Source organism: Salvelinus namaycush, unplaced genomic scaffold (assembly GCF_016432855.1).
Source record: "Salvelinus namaycush isolate Seneca unplaced genomic scaffold, SaNama_1.0 Scaffold249, whole genome shotgun sequence".
Classification (NCBI taxonomy): Eukaryota; Metazoa; Chordata; class Actinopteri; order Salmoniformes; family Salmonidae; genus Salvelinus; species Salvelinus namaycush.
The window spans coordinates 82,458-97,489 of record NW_024059330.1 but is presented as its reverse complement, the minus strand read 5'-3'; the positions used below and the strand labels follow the sequence as shown (position 1 = coordinate 97,489).

The following is a 15,032-nucleotide window of genomic DNA, read 5'->3' as shown; positions in this document are numbered from 1 at the left end:
AAGGAAGGAAGGAAGGAAGGAAGGAAGGAAGGGAGGGAGGGAGGGAAGAAAGAGAGGGAGGGAGGGAGGAAAGGAAGGATGCATTTAACTAGTCAAATGGATGAGGTGAGTTTCTCTACAATGTAAAGCCTGTTCAGAGATGCTAAATAATACAACAACGGTTCATTACAATTCACTTTGTACCATATCATCAATATATGGACCAATAACCAGCAATTATACACAAGCACGTTCCTTCCTCTCCGGCAACTAAGTTAGGACGCCTGTATTCTGGGTGCAATGATACACCATCCAAAGTGTAATTAATATCTTCACCATGCTAGTCTATGTCTGCTTTAAAAAACATGTTTACCCATCTATCAATAGGTGCCCTTCTTTGTGAGGCATTGGAAAACCACTCTGGTCTGTGTAGTTGAATCTGTGTTCGAAATAACTGTACAGTTGAAGGCAGAAGTTTACATACACTTAGGTTGGAGTCATTAAAACTCGTTTTTCAACCACTCCACACATTTCTTGTTAACAAACTATAGTTTTGGCAAGTCGGTTAGAACATCTACTTTGTGCATGACACAAGTCATTTTTCCAACAATTGTTTACAGACAGATTATTTCACAAATTATTATGGAAAGCTTGTGGAAGGCTACCTGAAACGTTTGACCGAAGTTAAACAATTTAAAGGCAATGCTTCCAAATACTAATTGAGTGTATGTCAACTTCTGACCCCCTGGGAATGTGATGAAAGAAATAAAAGCTGAAATAAATCATTCTCTCTACTATTATTCTGACATTTCGCATTCTTACAATAAAGTGGTGATCCTAACTGACCTAAAACAGGGAATTTTTAATAGGATTAGATGTCAGGAATTGTGGAAAAACTGAGTTTAAATGTATTTGGCTAAGGCGTATGTAAACTTCTGACTTCAACTGTATGTGTGGGAAACAGAGATGAGGGAGTCATTCAAAAATGATGTTAAACACTATTATTGCAACTTATTATGTGACTTGTTAAAGCACATTTTTACTCCTGAACTTATTTAGACCTTAACAAAGGGGTTGAATACTGACTGAAGACATTTCAGCTTTTCATTTCATATTTTTTTGTAAAAATGTGAACTTTAAAATAATGGGGTATTGTGACAAAACAATCAATCTAAAACATTTTAAATTAAAGCTGTAACACAACAAAATGTGGAAAAAGTCAAAGGGTAAACATTTAAAAAAATAAATCTTTCCACTTTGACATTATGTGGTATTGTGTGTAGGCCAGTGACAAAAAAAATCTCAATTTAACTTATTTTAAATTCATGTCTGTTTCTAAAAACATATAATTCCACTTTTGACATTATACTTTCTGAAGGCACAGAGATAGAGATTCAATTCAAATTACACAAACCCACAAATAATTTGAAAACCAATATAATTTTGACAATTCTGAAGGCGGAATACCGCACGCAGTGTGCAATCACAGCAGCAACATGTGTGACCTGCTGCCACAAGAAAAGGTCAACCAGAGGGTCAGAAACACCAATGGAAATAGAACTTATTTATTACCCCGTCATTCATACATTGTACTATCTGCACATTGTCACAACACCAAATGAGCACGGGACCTGGCATGGGATGCTGGTTGAGGTTAAAGGGGCGGCAGGTAGCCAAGTGATTAGAGTGTTGGGCCAGATCAAATCCCCGAGCTGACAAGGTAAAAATCTGTCGTTCTGCCCCTGAACAAGGCGGTTAACCCCACTGTTCCTAGGCCGTCATTGATAATAAGAATTTGTTCTTATTAACTGACTTGCCTTGTTAAATAAAACGAATGATTTAAAGGTTCTATGTAATGTATTGTGGAGGACCACAGAGATGTGTGGTAGTACCTTCTTCAGTTTCCCCAGCAACACAGCAACATGCTCCTGCTGCTCCTGCACTGCCAAATCTTCTGCTGTTTTACCATCCTGAGGGAGAGAGAGGGAGGGACAGAGAGAGAGAGAAAGGGGGGAGAGAGAAAGGAGAGAGAAAGGGGGGAGAGAGAGAAAGGGGGGAGAGAGAGAAAGGGGGGAGAGAGAGAAAGGGGAGAGAGAGAAAGGGGAGAGAGAGAAAGGGGGGAGAGAGAGAAAGGGGAGAGAGAGAGAAAGGGGAGAGAGAGAAAGGGGAGAGAGAGAAAGGGGAGAGAGAGAAAGGGGAGAGAGAGAAAGGGGAGAGAGAGAAGGGGGGAGAGAGAGAAAGGGGGGGAGAGAAAGAGTGAGAAAAACACACACACGATGCTGTACAGTAGGGACGTAACTGTATAGATGTAACTGTATAGTAGGGATTACATTTAGGAACACACCCCGTAGTATAAACCAGCCTTTAGACTTGAAATCTTAGATTCACATGGCCTCACATGTGAACCCTTAAAAGAGATGGATGGGGCTAAGGCTTAAGAGGGTGTGAACGATGCTGAATGGGTGTAAACAAAGAAGAGCTCTCCACTAGGTACCAAAACAAGGGTCATTTTCTCAAAAGGGGGGTTACAAGTTGATCAACATTCAGAGCAGAATGACTTTCCCATTGTTCCTCAACTGTAGTGTAGAGAAACCATGTTGTAGCTCTGAGTCTCTACTTTGTAAAAAACACCATTTCAAATGTTGCTACATCAGACCGAATCGAGCCGGTTGGTCACATATCTAGTTTATATATAGCGGTCTAAGGCACTGCATCACTACAGTCCCTGGATTGATTCCTGTATCACATCCGGCCGTGATTGGGAGTCCCATAGGGCGGCGCACAATTGGCCCAGCGTCGTCCGGGTTTGGCCGGGGTAGGCCGCCATTGTAAATAAGACTTTGTTCTTAAACTGACTCGCCTAGTTAAATAGGCGTGGAGGTGTCATAATACCCATAAAACCTAGCGGTCAAACAGAGAAATGGTTCTAATCGTTTTTCCACCATTAATTTTTCCCTTTGGGGACTTTAGAAACACTTTAAATAAGGACTGTGTTTCGTGGAGGCTTACCCTGGTGTGACGTTTTGATAATCATGGAAATCGCTCCCTGATCAGGTGACTTTTATCAATATATCCACCTCTATTTACCCCCCCCCCCCCCAAAAAAAATGATGCTAATGTAGCTATGTTAAAGAACAACAAATTGAGACTACCGAATTGAGGCAAAAGTAAGAATCTCTGGATTAACTCTCTAATGTTAGCTAAACGTACTAATGAATAAGTTTGCTATTTTTTTTATTGACAATTCTGTGAACTGTCTTGTGTAAGTTTGAAATTGACACAATACCTGTTAGCAAAGGTGTCAGCTAGAGATGATGTGCAGGAGCTTGCTGGGATTTGTAGTTTTGCGTGATGTCTACTTTGACGCTAAATAGCATTTTTCAATCAGAGTAAATAGAGCCGATCATATATATATATATATATATTTCAAGAGTTACTACATGACTCCATATGTGTTATTTCATAGTTTTGATATCTTCACTATTATTCTAGAAAATAGTCAAAATAAATGACAACCCTTTAATGAGTAGGTGTGTCCAAACTTTTGACTGGAGTGAGAGAGAGAGCGAGAGAGTGATAGAAGAGAGAGAGAGAGTGATAGAAGAGAGAGAGAGAGAGAGAGTGATAGAAGAGAGAGAGTGATAGAAGAGAGAGAGAGAGAGAGAGAGAGAGAGTGATAGAAGAGAGAGAGAGAGAGAGTGATAGAAGAGAGAGAATTCAGACCCCTTGACTTTTTCAACATGTTGTTACATTACAGCCTTATTCTAAAATGGAATAAATATTTTTTTCCCCTTCAACAGTCTACACACACCTTTTTTTTTGCAAATGTATAAAACAATAACTGAAATTTGACAGTTATATAAGTATTCAGACTACTCAGTACTTTGTTGAAGAACCTTTGGCAGTGATTACAGCCTTTAGTCTTCTTGGGTATGACGCTACAAGCTTGGCACACCTGTATTTGGGAAGTTTCTCCCATTCTTCTCTGCAGATCCTCTCACGCTCTGTCAGGTTAGATGGGGAGCGTTGATGCACAGCTATTTTCAGGTCTCTCCAGAGATGTTCGATCAGGTTCAAGTCCAGGCTCTGGCGGGGCCACTCAAGGACATTCAGAGACTTGTCCCGAAGCCACTCCTGCGTTGTCTTGGCTGTGTGCTTAGGGTGGTTGTCCTGCTGGAAGGTGAACCTTCACCCCAGGCTGAGGTCCTGAGCGCTCTGGAGCAGGTTTTCATCAAGGATCTCTCTGTACTTTGCTCCATTTATCTTTCCCTCAATCCTGACTAGTCTCCCTGCCTCTGAAAAACATCCCCACAGCATAATGCTGCTACCACCATGCTTCACCGTAGGGATGGTTTCTTCCAGACAAGACACTTGCCATTTAAGAATGGAGGCCATTGTGTTCTTGGGGACCTTCAATGCTGCAGACATTTTTTGGTAGCCTTCCCCAGATCTGTGCCTCGACACAATCCTCTCTCGGAGCTCTACGGACAATTCCTCCGACCTCATGGCTTGGTTTTTGCTCTGACATGCACTGTCAACGGTGGCACCTTATATAGACAGGTGTGTGCCCTTCCAAATCATGTCCAATCAATTTAATTTACCACAGGTGAACTCCAATCAAGTTGTAGAAACATCTCAAGGATGATCAATGATCCACCTGAGCTCAATTTCAAGTCTCATATCAAAGGCTCTAAGTTTTGAATTCGGCGTCGTTTTCCATATCAGTTCATAAACTATGTGCCATGGAATCGGTACATCGAAAATCTCTTCCCAACTATTTTGCAGGTTATATGGCACAGATGTACATTTTTTTGGTCCTCAAATTAAAATGTTATACCTTTTTATTTATCACAATTCTCTTGAACCAGTTTTGGTCTAAAATGCCGAAAGACAAGCATGTGTGACATAACTGCACCAGTCCTATTTATGATATCATTTACAAAGATTATACATGTTTTTATTTATTTTTAATCAATTAGTATATTTGTTGTATTATTTGTTCTGTCTTTTCTGGTGGATTAAACTGAAATCAACTTTCTATGGCCCGTTTTAAAAATAGCGATATTTTGGAGAATATTTCATTTTCAAATAACCAAAAGTGAGAGGTTGTAAGGGAAAAAGACCATTCTGGAACACGGGGTGAGACTTCCTTACTAATCTGCTAGAGAACCAGTTCGGATTTAAGTATAACTTTTGTATGACTGAAGCCTTTAGTGGTCTAATATATTGCCAAATATATTGATAAAAGTCACCATGTCCGAGAGAGATTTCCATGGTTATCAAAACATCTCACCAGGGTTATTCTCCACGAAACACAGTCCTTATTTAAGCGTTTCTAAAATCCCCAATGTGAAAAATAAATGGAACCATTTCTCCGTTTGACCGCTAGGTTTTATGGGTATTATGTTCGCTCCACTGTGGGGCTCTATTCAGCATGGTATTGCTTCCTTTATGCCGAACAAACAGACAACAACCCAACAGGACACCAGAGAAACATCTTTCAGAGCTACCAGATCAACCCACTAGTTTCCATTTTAGATTTTTGATTTGCGACTCTGTGAAAGGTGCTGTGTGAATGTAATGTGGATGTAATGTGGATGTAATGTGGAGTTCCACAGAGATATGTGTTGGTACCTTCCATTTTCCCAGAAACACAGCTGCATGAAGGAATGATATAAAAGTTCCTATAAACTGGGTGGTTCGAGCCCTGAATGCTGATTGGCTGACAGCCGTGGTATACCAGACCGTATACCACGGGTATTGAAAAAACATTCCATTTCACTGCTCTAATTACGTTGGTAACCAGGTTATAATAATAAGGCACCTCGGGAGTTTGTGGAACATGGCCAATATATCATGACTAAAGGCTGTATCCAGACACTCCGCGTTGCACCTAATGACAGCCCTTAGCCGTGATATATTGGCCGTATACCACACCCCCTCAGGCCTTATTGCTTAAATATCTTACATTGGTGACGGCGTCTGTATTGGCCCCAGCTACACACAGGTGTCTGACTACCTCTAGAAGGTCGTTGATAGCTGCCATGTGGAGAGGTGTCCTGCCATACTGGAGAGAGACAGAGGTTAGAGGTCAGGGGTTAGAGGTCAGGGGTCTGACTACCTCTAGAAGGCCGTTGATAGCTGCCACGTGGAGAGGTGTCCTGCCATACTGGAGAGAGACAGAGGTTAGAGGTCAGGGGTTAGAGGTCAGGTGTCTGACTACCTCTAGAAGGTCGTTGATAGCTGCCATGTGGAGAGGTGTCCTGCCATACTGGAGAGAGACAGAGGTTAGAGGTCATCAGAGTGTTACGTTGGTACAGTTAGTGAAGTGTGACCGGCAAACCTAAAGTAAGGAGGAAAGCAAAATAACTTAAACAGGACTTAACCAATAGCATGCATCACAGACAGGACTTAACCAATAGCATGCATCACACAGACAGGACTTAACCAATAGCATGCATCACACAGACAGGACTTAACCAATAGCATGCATCACAGACAGGACTTAACCAATAGCATGCATCACACAGACAGGACTTAACCAATAGCATGCATCACAGACAGGACTTAACCAATAGCATGCATCACACAGACAGGACTTAACCAATAGCATGCATCACACAGACAGGACTTAACCAATAGCATGCATCACACAGACAGGACTTAACCAATAGCACGCATCACAGACAGGACTTAACCAATAGCATGCATCACAGACAGGACTTAACCAATAGCATGCATCACACAGACAGGACTTAACCAATAGCATGCATCACAGACAGGACTTAACCAATAGCATGCATCACACAGACAGGACTTAACCAATAGCATGCATCACAGACAGGACTTAACCAATAGCATGCATCACACAGACAGGACTTAACCAATAGCATGCATCACAGACAGGATTTAACCAATAGCATGCATCACAGGCAGGACTTAACCAATAGCATGCATCACACAGACAGGACTTAACCAATAGCATGCATCACAGACAGGACTTAACCAATAGCATGCATCACACAGACAGGACTTAACCAATAGCATGCATCACAGACAGGACTTAACCAATAGCATGCATCACAGACAGGACTTAACCAATAGCATGCATCACACAGACAGGACTTAACCAATAGCATGCATCACAGACAGGACTTAACCAATAGCATGCATCACAGACAGGACTTAACCAATAGCATGCATCACACAGACAGGACTTAACCAATAGCATGCATCACACAGACAGGACTTAACCAATAGCATGCATCACAGACAAGACTTAACCAATAGCATGCATCACACAGACAGGACTTAACCAATAGCATGCATCACAGACAGGACTTAACCAATAGCATGCATCACAGACAGGACTTAACCAATAGCATGCATCACACAGACAGGACTTAACCAATAGCACGCATCACACAGACAGGACTTAACCAATAGCATGCATCACACAGACAGGACTTAACCAATAGCATGCATCACACAGACAGGACTTAACCAATAGCATGCATCACACAGACAGGACTTAACCAATAGCATGCATCACAGACAGGACTTAACCAATAGCATGCATCACACAGACAGGATTTAACCAATAGCACGCATCACACAGACAGGACTTAACCAATAGCATGCATCACACAGACAGGACTTAACCAATAGCATGCATCACAGACAGGACTTAACCAATAGCATGCATCACAGGCAGGACTTAACCAATAGCATGCATCACACAGACAGGATTTAACCAATAGCACGCATCACACAGACAGGATTTAACCAATAGCATGCATCACACAGACAGGACTTAACCAATAGCATGCATCACAGACAGGACTTAACCAATAGCATGCATCACACAGACAGGACTTAACCAATAGCACGCATCACACAGACAGGATTTAACCAATAGCATGCATCACAGACAGGACTTAACCAATAGCATCACAGAGACAGGACTTAACCAATAGCACGCATCACACAGACAGGATTTAACCAATAGCATGCATCACACAGACAGGACTTAACCAATAGCATGCATCACACAGACAGGACTTAACCAATAGCATGCATCACACAGACAGGACTTAACCAATAGCATGCATCACACAGACAGGACTTAACCAATAGCATGCATCACACAGACAGGACTTAACCAATAGCATGCATCACAGACAGGACTTAACCAATAGCACGCATCACACAGACAGGACTTAACCAATAGCATGCATCACACAGACAGGACTTAACCAATAGCATGCATCACAGACAGGATTTAACCAATAGCACGCATCACACAGACAGGACTTAACCAATAGCACGCATCACAGACAGGACTTAACCAATAGCATGCATCACACAGACAGGACTTAACCAATAGCACGCATCACACAGACAGGACTTAACCAATAGCACGCATCACAGACAGGACTTAACCAATAGCATGCATCACACAGACAGGACTTAACCAATAGCACGCATCACACAGACAGGACTTAACCAATAGCATGCATCACAGACAGGACTTAACCAATAGCATGCATCACAGACAGGACTTAACCAATAGCATGCATCACAGACAGGACTTAACCAATAGCATGCATCACAGACAGGACTTAACCAATAGCATGCATCACAGACAGGACTTAACCAATAGCATGCATCACAGGCAGGACTTAACCAATAGCATGCATCACAGACAGGACTTAACCAATAGCATGCATCACAGGCAGGACTTAACCAATAGCATGCATCACAGACAGGACTTAACCAATAGCATGCATCACAGACAGGACTTAACCAATAGCACGCATCACACAGACAGGACTTAACCAATAGCATGCATCACAGACAGGACTTAACCAATAGCATGCATCACAGACAGGACTTAACCAATAGCATGCATCACAGACAGGACTTAACCAATAGCATGCATCACAGACAGGACTTAACCAATAGCATGCATCACACAGACAGGACTTAACCAATAGCATGCATCACAGACAGGACTTAACCAATAGCATGCATCACACAGACAGGACTTAACCAATAGCATGCATCACACAGACAGGACTTAACCAATAGCATGCATCACACAGACAGGACTTAACCAATAGCATGCATCACAGACAGGACTTAACCAATAGCATGCATCACAGGCAGGACTTAACCAATAGCATGCATCACAGACAGGACTTAACCAATAGCATGCATCACAGACAGGACTTAACCAATAGCATGCATCACAGACAGGACTTAACCAATAGCACGCATCACACAGACAGGATTTAACCAATAGCATGCATCACAGACAGGACTTAACCAATAGCATGCATCACAGGCAGGACTTAACCAATAGCATGCATCACAGACAGGACTTAACCAATAGCATGCATCACAGACAGGACTTAACCAATAGCATGCATCACAGACAGGACTTAACCAATAGCATGCATCACAGACAGGACTTAACCAATAGCACGCATCACACAGACAGGATTTAACCAATAGCATGCATCACAGACAGGATTTAACCAATAGCACGCATCACACAGACAGGACTTAACCAATAGCATGCATCACAGACAGGACTTAACCAATAGCATGCATCACACAGACAGGACTTAACCAATAGCACGCATCACAGACAGGACTTAACCAATAGCATGCATCACAGACAGGACTTAACCAATAGCATGCATCACTGTCGTGTTTACATTAATTCATAGAATCATAAATCATAGAATCATTTCCCTCTACTTGACCAACAGACCTGTCGCTACCAATAAGCTTGAGGAAACCAATAGTATTTTACCACAGATCTCTAAATGAATAAATACAAGGCGCTCAGGCTTTCAGACACACCACTCTTCCTGGGATACACATCACCTCCCACAATCCTTTGGGGGGGAAAGCTCTGCACAAAAATAACAGAAATGGCTTCAATCCAGTCTCAGAATACATGAATATCACAACACTGGTACCAGAACCAGAAGGTCCGTTATAATGGGATTATATTAGAGTCCTGTTTAGCAGAGAGAGATATGAAGCCTAGTCTGAAGTCATGTTTTTAGTGGAAAATAATGCTATTGATTGATTGACAGATTGAGGGACTGATAATAGATACCTTGCTGGGTAGGTTGAGCCCGGTTAATTGATTAATAAAATATAGAATCTCTACCTTGTTGGGCAGGTCGAGGGTTGCCTTGGCAGCACACAGTGTCGTGACAACGGGCAGGTTGCCGTCCTTACAGGCGATGTGCAGCGGCGTGTTGCCGTGGCGATCTTGATGGTCGACGGGGCAACGGTGACGGAGCAGACATCTGACCACCTGCAGTTGGCACCTCCTCACAGCCAGGTGGAGCGCTATGTGGCTGTCCTGAACACACGGTAACATGTCATAGATCTCTACCAGTACTAGTATAGTAATACTATATCCCAGTAATATTCTAGTATTATCCTAGTATTATACTAGTAATAGCATAGTAATATAGTAATAGCATAGTAATATAGTAATAGTATAGTAATATCAAAGTAATAATATAGTAATACCCTAGCAATAGTATAGTAATATAGTAATAGTATAATAATATCATAGCAATATCATTGTAATATTATAGTAATAGTATAGTAATATCATAGTAATAGTATAGTAATATCATAGTAATAGCAGAATAATAATATAGTAATATCATAGTAATAGTATAATAATACATAGTAATAGTATTGTAATAACGTCGTAATATCATAGTAATAGTATTGTAACATCATAGTAATATCATATTAATAGTATAGTAATATCATATTAATAGTATAGTAATATCATAGTACTAGTATAGTAACAGCATAGGACTAGTATAGTAATATCATAGTAATAGTATAGTAATACCATAGTAATATTAATACCATAGCAATAGTATAGCAATAGTATAGTAATATAGTAATAGCATAGTCATATCATAGGCACAACATAGCCCCGTCATAGTAATAGTATAGTAATACCATAATAATAATATAGTAATATCATAGTAATAGTACCGTATAGTAACATCATAGTAATAGTATAGTAATACCATAATAATAATATAGTAATATCATAGTAATAGTATAGTAATAATATAGTAATATCATAGTAATAGTACCGTATAGTAACATCATAGTAATAGTATAGTAATACCATAGTAATAGTATACCAATATCATAGTAATAGTATAGTAATACCATAGTAATAGTATAGTAATACCATAGTAATAGTGTGGTAACATCATGGTAATAGTATAGTAATATCATAGTAATATAGCAATAGTATAGTAATACAGTAATAGCATAGTAATACCATAATAATAGTACAGTAATACCATAGTAATAGTATAGAAATGTCATAGTATAGTAATATCATAGTATAGTAATATCATAGTACTTGTATAGTAATATCATAGTATAGTAATATCATAGTAATATCATGGTAATACCATAGTAATAGTATAGTAATATCATAGTATAATAATATCATAGTATAGTAATATCATAGTAATTGTATAGTAATATCATAGTAATAGTAAAGTAGTATCATAGTAATAGTGTGGTAATATCATGGCAATAGTATAGTAATAGCATAGCAATAGTAATAGTATAGTAATACCATAGTAATAGTATGGTAATATCATAGTAATAGTATAGTAATATCATAGTATAGTAATAGCATAGTAATAGTATAGTAATATCATAGTATAGTAATATCATAGTAATAGTATAGTAATATCATAGTATAGTAATAGCATAGTAATAGCATGGCAATATCATAGTAATATCATAGTATAGTAATATCATAGTAATAGTATAGTAATATCATAGTATAGTAATATCATAGTACTTGTATAGTAATATCATAGTATAGTAATATCATAGTATAGTAATATCATAGTAATTGTATAGTAATATCATAGTATAGTAATATCATAGTAATAGCATGGCACTACCATAGTAATAGTATAGTAATATCATAGTATAGTAATATCATAGTATAGTAATATCATAGTAATTGTATAGTAATATCATAGTAATTGTATAGTAATACCATAGTAATAGTAAAGTAATATCATAGTATAGTAATATCATAGTAATAGTATGGTAATAGTATAGTAATATCATAGTATAGTAATATCATAGCAATCGTATAGTACTAGCATAGTAATATCATGTCAATAGTATAGTAATATCATAGTAATAGTATAGTAATACCATAGTAATAGTAATATCATAGTAATAGTATAGTAATACCATAGTAATAGTAATATCATAGTAATAGTACTAGTATAGTAATGTCATAGTAATAGTACTATCATAGTAATAGTAATAGTATAGTAATATCATAGTAATAGTAATATCATAGTAATAGTAATATCATAGTAATATCATAGTAATAGTACTAGTATAGTAATATCATAGTAATAGTAATATCATAGTAATAGTACTAGTATAGTAATGTCATAGTAATAGTAATATCATAGTAATAGTAATAGCATAGTAATATCATAGTAATAGTAATAGTATAGTAATATCATAGTAATAGTAATAGTATAGTCATTGCATAGTAATATCATAGTAATAGTAATAGTATAGTAATATCATAGTAATAGTAATAGTATAGTAATATCATAGTAATAGTAATAGTATAGTAATATCATAGTAATAGTAATATCATAGTAATAGTAATATCATAGTAATAGTAATAGTATAGTAATATCATAGTAATAGTAATATCATAGTAATAGTAATATCATAGTAATAGTAATAGTAATAGTATAGTCATTGCATAGCCATAGCATTACCTTGTCAGTAGAGTTGAGGTCAGCTCCATGTTCTATCAGACACTCTACTATATCAGCGAACCCCCTGGCAGAGGCGGTGAGGAGGGGGCTCTCTCCCTCCCTGTTCTTGGCATTAACCTGGCACCCCGCCTGGCATAGTGTCCTGGCCACCGAGGAGTAGCCATGCCACGACGCACAGTGGAGCGGGGTCTCCTGTTCCTGATGAGGAGAGGGGGGGGTGGGTGGGTTATAGGGATTCCAACATGGCAGCTCCTAATCTAGCTGAAGTAGAGGAGGGGGTGGGGGGGGTTATAGGGATACCAACATGGCAGCTCCTAATCTAATTGAAGTAGAGGAGGGGGTGGGGGGTGGGGGGGTTATAGGGATACCAACATGGCAGCTCCTAATCTAGTTGAAGTAGCCTGACACCAGTCTGTTTGGGCCTTAATGCCACTCCTTTTCACGTTCAGTGGAATCAAAATGATCACAAAACTAACAAAACTATCTATCCTAATCACAACCTTAAACTTTGAAAAACTGGCCGTGGTTCTCTTTACAACTGACATGATCAACTAACATGCTCAACTGACATGATCAACTAACATTATCAACTGACATTATCAAATGACATTATCAAATGACATTATCAACTAACATTATCGAATGACATTATCAACTAACATTATCAACTAACATTATCAAGTCAACAACTATCTGTCAGAGAGAACAAGACAGCAGCATGGTGCTTTTCTAACGCTGCTGAACGGTTGGTTCAGAACAACGCTGCTATCCCTCCTGATCTAACGGTTGGTACAGAACGCTGCTATCCCTCCTGATCTAACGGTTGGTACAGAACGCTGCTATCCCTCCTGATCTAACGGTTGGTACAGAACGCTGCTATCCCTCCTGATCTAACGGTTGGTACAGAACGCTGCTATCCCTCCTGATCTAACGGTTGGTACAGAACGCTGCTATCCCTCCTGATCTAACGGTTGGTACAGAACAACGCTGCTATCCCTCCTGATCTAACGGTTGGTACAGAACGCTGCTATCCCTCCTGATCTAACGGTTGGTACAGAACGCTGCTATCCCTCCTGATCTAACGGTTGGTACAGAACGCTGCTATCCCTCCTGATCTAACGGTTGGTACAGAACGCTGCTATCCCTCCTGATCTAACGGTTGGTACAGAACGCTGCTATCCCCCCTGATCTAACGGTTGGTACAGAACACTGCTATCCCTCCTGATCTAACGGTTGGTACAGAACGCTGCTATCCCTCCTGATCTAACGGTTGGTACAGAACGCTGCTATCCCTCCTGATCTAACGGTTGGTACAGAACGCTGCTATCCCTCCTGATCTAACGGTTGGTACAGAACGCTGCTATCCCTCCTGATCTAACGGTTGGTACAGAACGCTGCTATCCCTCCTGATCTAACGGTTGGTACAGAACGCTGCTATCCCTCCTGATCTAACGGTTGGTACAGAACGCTGCTATCCCTCCTGATCTAACGGTTGGTACAGAACAACGCTGCTATCCCTCCTGATCTAACGGTTGGTACAGAACGCTGCTATCCCCCCTGATCTAACGGTTGGTACAGAACGCTGCTATCCCTCCTGATCTAACGGTTGGTACAGAACGCTGCTATCCCCCCTGATCTAACGGTTGGTACAGAACGCTGCTATCCCTCCTGATCTAACGGTTGGTACAGAACGCTGCTATCCCTCCTGATCTAACGGTTGGTACAGAACGCTGCTATCCCTCCTGATCTAACGGTTGGTACAGAACGCTGCTATCCCTCCTGATCTAACGGTTGGTACAGAACGCTGCTATCCCTCCTGATCTAACGGTTGGTACAGAATGCTGCTATCCCCCCTGATCTAACGGTTGGTACAGAACGCTGCTATCCCTCCTGATCTAACGGTTGGTACAGAACGCTGCTATCCCTCCTGATCTAACGGTTGGTACAGAACGCTGCTATCCCTCCTGATCTAACGGTTGGTACAGAACAACGCTGCTATCCCTCCTGATCTAACGGTTGGTACAGAACAACGCTGCTATTCCTCCTGATCTAACGGTTGGTACAGAACAACGCTGCTATCCCTCCTGATCTAACGGTTGGTACAGAACAACGCTGCTATCCCTCCTGATCTAACGGTTGGTACAGAACGCTGCTATCCCTCCTGATCTAACGGTTGGTACAGAACGCTGCTATCCCTCCTGATCTAACGGTTGGTAC

General features: G+C 40.1%; 1 protein-coding gene across 1 annotated transcript in view; it reads right to left on the bottom strand.

Annotated features, from left to right (window-relative positions):
• Nucleotides 1-15,032, bottom strand: part of dapk1 (death-associated protein kinase 1) — a 125,515-nt gene that overhangs the window by 59,100 nt on the left and 51,383 nt on the right. The window contains exons 14-17 of the mRNA XM_038984572.1: nt 12,816-13,013; nt 10,166-10,363; nt 5,948-6,046; nt 1,872-1,949 (exon numbers count right to left, since the gene is read on the bottom strand). Of these exons, the coding sequence (XP_038840500.1) occupies nt 1,872-1,949; nt 5,948-6,046; nt 10,166-10,363; nt 12,816-13,013 (573 nt within the window). The remainder of the gene's footprint in view (nt 1-1,871; nt 1,950-5,947; nt 6,047-10,165; nt 10,364-12,815; nt 13,014-15,032) is intronic.